Source organism: Clinocottus analis, unplaced genomic scaffold, assembly GCF_023055335.1.
Source record: "Clinocottus analis isolate CAN_PGR_092001 unplaced genomic scaffold, fCliAna1.0.p SCAF_13, whole genome shotgun sequence".
Classification (NCBI taxonomy): Eukaryota; Metazoa; Chordata; class Actinopteri; order Perciformes; family Cottidae; genus Clinocottus; species Clinocottus analis.
Window position 1 is genome coordinate 2,784,986 of NW_027175854.1, and position 10,315 is coordinate 2,795,300.

Genomic DNA, 10,315 nt, shown 5'->3' on the forward strand with positions numbered 1-10,315 from the left:
GCCATCTTCAGTCTTAGTACTGTCAATGACAATGAAGCGCTTTACGCACACACACACACAGACACACTGTTGTTTGTTCTCTTGTGTATTAGAAGACAGTGACAGTTGGCATGGGCAGCTATGTGGCGTCATCACAGATGGCCAGTCAAAGTTTCTGGCCCCAGTCAGAGGGCACAGCTGGATGATGACTAGTCCACTGTTTTCTAACACTGCTGTTTGTTATCTCGTTCCCACTCTTTTCCGACAAATCGTGCCCGCCTGTTTTATCTTAATGCCTCCTCTACAGTTTCTTTCCTATTCGTAGGACTGCAATGCTAATTTCTGTGTTGTTTCCTCTTCCTCCCACCAGTCTGCAGTCCCTTCAGGAGGACTTATTGGTCTGTACCGCGGACGGCTATCTCCATGTGCTGCACTGGGACGGGCTAGGCAGCAACGGACGCAAGTCCATCTGCCTCACTACAATCCCCTTCTCGCTCGACCTGCAGTCGGCTCGAGGTTAGAGAAGACACGTGCACACAGCAAAACACGGGGGAGAGAGCAAACTTCATTCTAGTTAACAGTCTAAACAGACGTTTATAATCACTTTCTAATGCTGGGCAATACATTTTGAATACATGGTTTGACTATTTAAAGTTGATTTATTTTAAATAACATGTCATGAAGATACAAATATTTTGTCTACAACAGTAGTGCTTAACGTCAGTTCCACATTCAGTCTTTTTGGTGCATAAAGTATGTGTGTGTGTGTGTTTGTGTGTGTAGGTGGTCCCTCTCTAGACCTGGAAGAAGTGTATATCTGTTGTATGGAATATTGTGTAACCCTAGACGGCTTTGCTGTGGTGCTGAGTGACGGACGCCTGGGCTTTATCACACCTCTCAGCAACACCATCACTGCAGATGTAAGAATGCTCACACGCTGCCAATGTTAACAGAAGATTAAAACCCAGAGATTCAAAAATGTATCATAGGTATTTTATTAAAAGGCTGACTAATGTCATTGCAAGCCTTGTAAAGAAGAATCAGACAGCCATCAGTGGTGTTGACTCCAAGATATATATGTTACAATATAATCGTGACTAAGCTGCTAATTTGTGTTTATGCTACGCTTTAGAGTTTCATTCAGACTTATGACCATTTAAAATACAATTTAAGTGATGCGTTTGAACGAAAAATCACAGTTAAAATATGCTTTGCTGACCTGATACTTGCATCATCACACACATTCAATTATCTGTAATTCATAAATGTTGCGTGCGTGTCTGTGTGTGTGTCCAGCAGCTGCAGGGCGTCTGGGCAGCAGACGTGAATGATGGCACTTGTGTGGCTGTCAACAACAAGTACAGACTGATGGCCTTTGGCTGTGCCAGGTACGTGTTTTCAGCTATTTCTCTGTCCACGTCTGTAAAATACAGTGTGGAGTAGAAAGTGTGTGTGTGTGTGTATTATAGAGATAGATTGTTCATGTGGTGTGTGTGTGTCCAGTGTGAGAATCTGTCAGTTTGTGTTTGCCGAGGCCTACCTTGTGTGTGCTTGTCAGAAACTCCCAATGGATGTTCAATCTTCCATGTTGGACTTTCTCTTCCTCTGTTTGCTCCCCGGTCTCCTTCAACCTTTTCTGTAAATTCTGCCACTACAACCTATAGCTACATACATATGTGTGTATTCATATATATATGTTTCTGATTGTGTGTTATCACACAGCTTATTTTCCCCTAGAGCATTTTGTTAAAGTGTGTTTGTTTTCGTTACAGCGGCTCAGTGCTGGTGTACATGATCGACACCACGACAGGATCCATGCAGCTCTCTCACAAACTGGAGCTCACTCCAAAACACTTCCCAGGTATCACAACATATGCGCCACATCTCTCTCTTTCCCTGTTTTTGTCTCTCTTTCCTCTGTCCTATGTCTCTCTGTCTCACAGCCCTGCACAAATTCCTCCTGTAAAAAAAAAAACTTGCATTCCTTCAGCTGTCTCTTGGGTGCACATGCCTGTGTTTCCTCTTTGGTGACATCTGTTTCAGTCACTCCTGGATCTGAAGCCACAGCTCCCCCTAGTGGAGGAACTGCCATGAAGGCCCGTCACCATTTTTAACTGTGAATTAGTTCATGGATAAGATGTCTTAAAGTCTTTAAAAAATATTTAATTTAGTTTCCTAAAAGAAGAGGGCTTGACAGTATTAAAGTCTTAAATTTAATTTCCAAAAGTCTTACATATTTTCTTTTGTCTGCACAATGTAACTTCAGTTTTCTGTTGCAAGTATTAATTTAGCAGACACTTTGGTTTCTCTGCTCTAAATAATAGTCTTAGTCATAATTATTGAACAATTGGCATCATCCCAAACACACCAAGACAATACAAAAGATTATTTAGTTTCACACATAGCTGTCTCCAGAACTTGCATAATCAAATAGTGAATCAGTGACATTTATCTTTAATCTTTTTGTCCAAAAACAAATCCTGTGTGAATTATGTTTTGTTCGAAAGTCATGCTCAAGAACGCAGCAACTCATGTGGAACAAACAGGTTTCTTTGCAGCTAGCATGCAGGAAGAAGGAGGTTATCCTGTAATAAAGAAGTGCACAATACACACAACATAATGGGATTCAGTATTGAATATGAAAAAACTTCCATCGCACCTTTTTGCAAAAGTATTCACTTAAAAAACACAACCACACCTAAAACCTTCTGAGTCCTTCTAACTTCTCCGCATTATCTGCCTGTTCAGACATCTACAACAAGACGGGCCCAGTCAAGCTGATCCGCTGGTCACCTGACTACAGTGTTGTCATGGTTACATGGGAGTGTGGCGGCCTATCGCTGTGGAGCGTCTTTGGCGCTCACCTCATCTGCACTCTGGGCGAGGATTTTTCGTAGGTGGACACACAAATGCACACAAATGCACTAGTACACACTTCACACAATATTATCATTATTATTTTTCTTGTTTTTTTATATCTTTGCACGTTTTCCCCTCAGGTATCGCTCTGATGGTACCAAGAAGGACCCAGTCAAAATCAGCTCTATGGCAAGTGGATTTATTTGATTCCTTTCCACCCTTTACATTTGAACATAAAAAGGACGTTTGAATAAAATCAGCCGTTGGCAATGTTAAAAGTGCACGTTATCATGTTCAAATTCAGTTCCCTCTTAATTCTGTTATTTACAAGCAAATGGCTGTTTATTAAAGTTGAACAGACGAGGCACACAGACTGTGTAAACAGTTAATTCTATTTCAATTAGTTTAATTTGACTCGTTCTTCATTTTACACTTTGTTTCCCATATTCTCCACTCATTGGTAGGTTACTTGTAACATGAAAATGTATTTTTCTGTGCATAATAACCGCCTTCCACTCGGGCATTTCCAGAGCTGGGGAGCAGAAGGCTACCACCTATGGGTGATCCCTAACAAACAGGAGAAGAGAAGGCAGGAGGAGGAGAAGAAGGAGGAGGAGCCTCAGCAGCAGGAGGAGGAGGAGGAGAAGAAGGAAGAGGAAGAGGAGGAGATGGCCACACCTCCTCAGCCCTCCCTGCAGGCCGGCATACTGCAGTTCCATTTCATCAAGAGTGCCCTGACGGTCAACCCCTGCACGGTGAGAGAAAACGTATGGTCAGGTTTGTAAATACACAGATACGCAAACGCACACATTAAACATTCATACTCTGTTTGTTTCTTATGTCGCCCGTACAGAGTAACCAGGAGCAGGTGTTGCTCCATGGTGAAGACCGCCTCTACCTGACCTGTGGTGACCCCTCGCAGGTCCACAGCACGTCTGACCCGCACACACACGTGCACCCACACAATGGCAGCCCGCCGCACAACCCCCCCGAGCCCGACTCTTCTCTCTCTCAGGGACTCAGCACTTTACTGGGACACAAGCACTGGCACGTGGTCCAGGTAAGCATGCATGCAGGATGTCATGGCACCTTGTCAGGTTGAATTCAAGCAACCGTGACAAACGTCGTATTTTAATATAACCTGAGAGCTTATTATATTTCACTGCAGCCTCAGGCCATCCTGTAACATCAGCAACAGCGGCTGAGATTACTTATAATGCATCTGCCAGCCCATAACTCAAACATATTCAATTTAATCTGTATGTTTTTTTTCCTATATTTTTCTGTATCATAAAAAACAAAGACGCTGTTAATACTGTTAAGAGCTAATAATGCTTGATAGAGAGCTTTAGTCAACAAATGCCTCAATCTTGCCTGTGTGTGCGTGTATATAGTTCAATGGATTTAAACTATATTAGGTCATCTTGTATTGCTCATCACCTTTTTGTATTCTTCTAGATTCACAGCACATACCTAGAGAGCAACTGGCCTATACGGGTAAGAGAATGTGCATCTTTGCTCAGACTAGAGGAGCTGCTATATTCCTGAGTTTACAGCGCAGCAGTGTTTACAAAGTAACTAGTTTAGCTGTGTTTACAAGTGTGTGAATTATCCTTACACAAGTGTGGGATCTAGATAAAGTCTGTATCATTTAGAGTAAAATAGTTTTTCCTAAATAAATATACTCCAAAAAAGTAGCTGTTGAGAGTCTGTAAAATTCATTGTTTGATGATAGATGGCTACACAATAAACAAACATGACTTTTCAGTTTGCAGCCATAGACACAGCAGGCCAGTGCATGGCTGTAGCAGGGAGACGGGGCTTTGCACACTACTCCTTATTCACAAGGAAATGGAAGCTGTTTGGAAACATCACTCAGGTATGTGACATTGGAGACTGGAGGATAAATAACATGTGACCTTCTCTAAGCGGCGTTGTGCTAGTTATATTATGTCCACAGTGATCATGTTGGTAATTATCTTCACTTATCTTAAAAAAAAAAAAAAAAGGAGCAGAACATGACGGTGACGGGAGGTCTGGCTTGGTGGAAGGACTTTGTGGTGGTTGCCTGTTACAATTTTACTGACCAGCAAGAGCAGGTAAGACAAAGGCACCACTTCTCATATGTTTAATTCTATTCATTTATATATTTCTATCGTGATTCTAGTTGGTCTTGTTGCAACATTTCCCTCTGTTCTCTCACTGTCGACACCAGCTGAGGCTCTATCAACGCTCATCGAACCTGGACAATGCCTTTGCATCCGTCACTAAGCTGCACTCAGACACTCTGTTGCTCAACGTCTTCAGAGATCTGATCATCATGTTCAGAGCCGACTGCTCCATCTGCCTCTACAGCATAGAGAGGAGGAACGACAGGTGAGTTCCTGTGTGCACGCATCACACATGCAGTCTAGACTTCAGAACTCCATATCCCATATCTGACTTAGCTTTTCCCGGGATAATCTCCTTTTGTATGAGTACTGAATAACAGTAGGGATGATGTGCCAGAGGGATTATACACTCTTAACCTTTACCCACCAATTCAACTTTTTCTTTTCCAAAATGCTCTGGTTAAACTTGATACTGCTCTCCACGTTCAGCACACTTTCTTCTTTTCTCACATTCGAGCCCCAGGGAAACCCCTGGCACCAGCGGTCATACTGGTATTAGGTAATAGTGTTCCTCAGCCAGGTTTTCCCTTGGGAAAAGAGGCTTTTATTAAAAGCTTTGGAACTAAGACCCATCACATGACAGAACGGCGCCTTAGCGTTACATCTTTGACGTGTGTTACGTTGTTTTGTTTTAATGCACATACCTAGCCCAGCCTGAACGTTGTCAGTAATGTAAGGCTTTCTTACCACAGTAGTTGAGCTGCCTTTTATTTCCACTGAGGTACATTGAATAAATTTAATATAGAAATGTAATATTCTGCCTAGATTCTTCTAAGCAGTATAATGCTATTGCCTCTCACACTGAAAGCTTTTTTCAAATACCTAATTAAAGTCCTGAGTCTTTGTTTTATTTTTTGTGCATTTGTGTTTTTTTCCATGGAAGTCATGATGTATATCTTTGCCTCTATTCAGTCCATACCCGACAGCCAGCGTGGAGTTGTTGCAGGAGGTCTCAATGTCTCGCTACATTCCTCACCCGGCCCTCGTGGTGTCCGTCACACTCACCTCTGTGCGCACAGAGACCGGCATCACATTGAAAGCCCCGCAGCAGGTAACACAGTAACATACACACACTGACTGTTACCGTCTCTATAGGTGCGTGTGCATTCATGCTTTTATGTGTGTGTGTCCATCTCAGGCCTGCATGGCAGAGAGCATCATGTTGAATCTGGCTGGCCAGTTGATCATGCTGCAGAGGGACCGCTCAGGACCGCAGGTACGGGAGAAGGAGACGCCTGCCAACAACAAGAAGCTGGTGAGTCCAAACAATAAGCCACGCAGTAGTTACATGCTGTGAAATTTCACTTGTGTGTAGTGCACCAGTGTTTTAAGAACTTTGTTTTATTTTTCCTACGCTCTGGCGACAAAAAAAATACCATATTAATTTCATCAGATGGTAATCTTTGGATTTACTGGCATTAACCAGAGATCAGCACTTTTTTGAAAAATAAGGTGACTGTTGTCGTTAGTTATATTCTTTTAAGGTGACTCTTGCGCAAACCTTAAGCAAGTACATTAACATGTTAAGTGTATGTTGTTTTACACTGTTATTATTAATCTTCATCACACTTTTTTTTTTCCTCGACTAGCTTCCATTTTGTCCCCCGGTGGTGCTGGCCCAATGTGTGGAGAATGTGTGGACCACCTGTCGCTCCAACAGGAAGAAGCGCCACCTGCTGGAGGCCCTGTGGTTGTCATGCGGTGAGGCGGGCATGAAAGTCTGGCTGCCTCTGTTTCCCCGAGACCATCGCAAGCCCCACTCCTTCCTCTCCAGGCGCATCATGCTGCCTTTCCACATCAACATCTACCCTCTGGCTGTGCTGTTTGAGGACGCCCTGGTACTGGGGGCAACCAATGAGACTGTGCTGTATGATGGGCTGCAGGGCTCCTCTGAGCCACTGGAAGCGCTGTTCCCCTACTGCACTGTGGAGAGGACATCCCAAATCTACCTCCATCACATCCTGCGGCAGCTGCTGGTTCGCAACTTGGGTGAACAGGTGTGTGGAGCCTCCCACCTCAGCAACTACACTTCACTCACAAACTTTAGGGTTTAGTCAGCACCTGCAGAGTACTTAAACTGAGTCGCTTCTTTCCTCTCCCACAGGCTTTGATGCTGGCTCAGTCATGTGCCTCCCTCCCCTACTTTCCTCATGTCATGGAGCTGATGGTGCACGTCGTGCTGGAAGAAGAGGCCACATCGCGGGAGCCCATCCCCGACCCTCTGCTGCCCACCGTGGCCAAGTTCATCACAGAGTTCCCCCTCTTCCTCCAGACCATCGTTCACTGTGCCAGGAAGACAGAGTACGCCTTGTGGAACTACCTGTTTGCCGCTGTGGGAAACCCCAAAGATCTGTTTGAGGAGTGTCTCATGGCTCAAGACCTGGACACGGCAGCATCGTATCTGATTATACTGCAGGTAGTGACACGCTGACACTACATGCACACATTCAGTTAGCTTTTCATAGCAAAAAGCAGGCAATATCGGATGAAAGTGTCATTAATGGTCCCAGCATTTTTCACACCTGAGTAATTATGATCAGGGTGTCGTGATATCATAAAAAGCTCACGCTGTCTTCATCTGTATCCATCCCTCTCTGGAAAGAACATGGAGGCTCCTGCAGTGAGCAGACAACACGCCACTCTACTCTTCAACACGGCGCTCGAGCAGGGCAAGTGGGACCTTTGCCGGCACATGATCCGATTCCTCAAAGCCATCGGCTCTGGAGAGATGGAGACTCCGCCCCCAACACCCACCACTCAGGTGAGAACTTACAATAATCTCTACAAATATGTATTTCCTCTGCTTGCCACTTTTCTTCAGCTTTGTCTATAGATATTAGTCAAGGGAAAAATACAAGCGACTCCAATAATCTGATCGATACTCGCAGCTGTTTTTAGATCGTGTCTACCTTTTTAGACAAATGAATGAGGATTTTATCCAATGTTTTCCATCAGATTTTTCAAATGTATTAACATTACAGAATGTTTGCATAAAATCTGCTATTGTTTGCCTCGTGTGGATGGGAGGCCAGAACAATATCGAACAATATCAAATATTTAAATGCTGTTCATTAGACATGACAATTCATATTGTAAGACCAATTTAATTAAAGTCATGAAAGATGTTGACAACTACTTGAAAGCACACAAACGTGTGTAAATGACGTTTCATAACAATTTATCGTACAAAGATGACTCGCTGAAACACGGCACAAGTCCTTTTGTTTTGTACTTGATCTCGGTCTGAAGACCCATCAGGCTTTGCACCCACAAACATCGTACTCTTAACCCGGAGTAGCCAACCTGCTGTCTGTGAGCAGCTGTTCACCTTTCAGTTAGTTCTCGGTCCCAGTGAAGTTGGTTACTCCAGAAAAAAAAACAGGAAATAGTGAGCTGTGCATCTCTTTTAGGAACCCAGCTCAACAGGCGGTTTTGAGTTCTTCAGAAACCGCAGCATCAGTTTGTCCCAGTCGGCAGACGCCATCAATACGGGCAAGTTCAACTTGCAGAAGACCTTCAGTATGCCTTCTGGACCCTCCACTAAAGGGTATGGACACACACACACACACACATGCTGTAACTTAGATTGTGCATGTTTTCCTGTAAATGTCCTCACCTTAACTTCTAAATCTCTCTCTCCTTCATCCTGTGTTGATTCCTGTCAGGCGGGATGTGGAGTGTGCAGAGAACATGTACATTGACATGATGCTCTGGCGCCACGCCCGCCACCTCCTGGAGCAGGTGCGCCTTCGCGACCTCGGTTGCTTCTCTGCACAGCTGGGCTTCGAACTCATTGGCTGGTTGTGTCGCGAACGAAACCGGGTGGCTCGCGTTGAGGATTTCGTTTATGCATTGAAGAAACTCCACAAGGATTTTCTCTGGCCCTTCCCTGTTATTCCTGGAGGAAGCATCAGCTCGCCTCTGAAGAACGGCCGGTGTCGTACAGGTGAGTGACACATGATTCATGCATTACAGGAGCTGTTTAGGAAATGTTGAGGAGTCTGATTTACAGAGAGGAAAACAGTTTCCTTCATGTTTGTTGTTGGTTTTACACGTCAGACATCACTGAAAGCTTTGAAGCTCATTAGTGGCACATGCAATATATAAATGCATTGATTTGGTTGTGAGGCAAAAAGCACACAGGAAGGAATAAACCCATTCATACAAGTGCACTATTAATATTACCATGAGGTGGACTGGGGCTTCTGCTGCCCTAGTTCACAATACTCTATCTCAATATTTCATGGTCTTTTTTTATTGTTACTCTCAGTGCTGAGCACTCGGCTGTTGAAGTCACAGTCAGCTGACAGCCTGTTGAACAGCGACATGGACACAGCGCCCCCTCAGGCTGCTTCTGCCAACCACACCTGGCTGGAGGGGCTCGAGCAGAGGTCCAAAGACATGGACACGGCCTCGTCTTCTCATTCCAACCAACACTCGCCACAGACACACGATGCTTTCCTCTCTCTGCTCACCAACAAAGGTAATCAGGATTGAACTGTTTAATCCCGGTCTAACTACCAGTATTCACTATCTTTCATTAACCCTCAAGACATGCCAGCGTCTTATTCCTCCTTCGTTTTCTCGTCCCTCTAGTTGAAGAGTACAGTGTCGGCTCTGCCACAGATTTGACGGAGACCAGCTCGGTGGTGGATGGGGATTGGACGATGGTGGATGAGAACTCCTCCACTCTGAGCCTGAGCCAGGCCGAGTTGGAGCACATCTCCATGGAGCTGGCCAACAAAGGCCCGCACAAGTCACAGGTGCAGCTCAGGTGAGATAACGTCACTGAAGCTCACTTCAATGATCCCACTGCGTTGCTTCGATTCAGCGTGAAACCAACAGCCGTGCCTCTCTGTTCCCTTCAGGTATCTCCTTCATGTGTTCATGGAGGCAGGCTGTCTGGAGTGGTGTGTCGTGATTGGTTTGATCCTACGGGACGCCAACGTCATAAAGCAGGTGATCGGCTTCCTGGACAGCCCAGAGGTTCCCCAAGACACCGTGCAGAGCGTCAGAAACGGCTTATTGGCCGTCGACACGTGGGTCTCCACCGATTGGTGGGTGCAGCTCAAAATGTTGTGTGTTTCATGCCTCTGCAATGGCAAAATATGTTTTTCAGGCTGTCTGTCTGTCCATCTGTCTGTACGTTTGTGCATAACTTTAGACATTAGACAACACAATCAACGATAACAACACTGCAATAGATATTAAATTAAGTATAAGATAAAGTGCTCCGACAAACGGATAACAGTCATGTAAAGTGTATGTTAACCTTCCTCTCTTCTCCATCTCTCACCTTTTTTCCA

At 44.6% G+C, this 10,315-nt stretch overlaps 1 protein-coding gene across 2 annotated transcripts in view; it reads left to right on the plus strand.

Moving 5' to 3' along the window:
- Positions 1–10,315, plus strand: part of ric1 (RIC1 homolog, RAB6A GEF complex partner 1) — a 28,075-nt gene that overhangs the window by 14,678 nt on the left and 3,082 nt on the right. Inside the window, exons 5-26 of one of the 2 annotated variants that reach the window (XM_068573383.1) lie at positions 350–495; positions 763–899; positions 1,276–1,367; positions 1,752–1,840; positions 2,728–2,872; positions 2,979–3,027; positions 3,369–3,593; positions 3,692–3,898; positions 4,297–4,335; positions 4,607–4,717; positions 4,848–4,937; positions 5,054–5,214; positions 5,922–6,060; positions 6,148–6,264; positions 6,599–7,006; positions 7,114–7,425; positions 7,612–7,770; positions 8,420–8,556; positions 8,675–8,955; positions 9,280–9,492; positions 9,606–9,783; positions 9,878–10,066. In XM_068573383.1, the coding sequence (XP_068429484.1) occupies positions 350–495; positions 763–899; positions 1,276–1,367; positions 1,752–1,840; positions 2,728–2,872; positions 2,979–3,027; positions 3,369–3,593; positions 3,692–3,898; positions 4,297–4,335; positions 4,607–4,717; positions 4,848–4,937; positions 5,054–5,214; positions 5,922–6,060; positions 6,148–6,264; positions 6,599–7,006; positions 7,114–7,425; positions 7,612–7,770; positions 8,420–8,556; positions 8,675–8,955; positions 9,280–9,492; positions 9,606–9,783; positions 9,878–10,066 (3,624 nt within the window). The remainder of the gene's footprint in view (positions 1–349; positions 496–762; positions 900–1,275; positions 1,368–1,751; positions 1,841–2,727; positions 2,873–2,978; positions 3,028–3,368; positions 3,594–3,691; positions 3,899–4,296; positions 4,336–4,606; positions 4,718–4,847; positions 4,938–5,053; positions 5,215–5,921; positions 6,061–6,147; positions 6,265–6,598; positions 7,007–7,113; positions 7,426–7,611; positions 7,771–8,419; positions 8,557–8,674; positions 8,956–9,279; positions 9,493–9,605; positions 9,784–9,877; positions 10,067–10,315) is intronic. The other variant, XM_068573385.1, reaches the window with a different exon arrangement.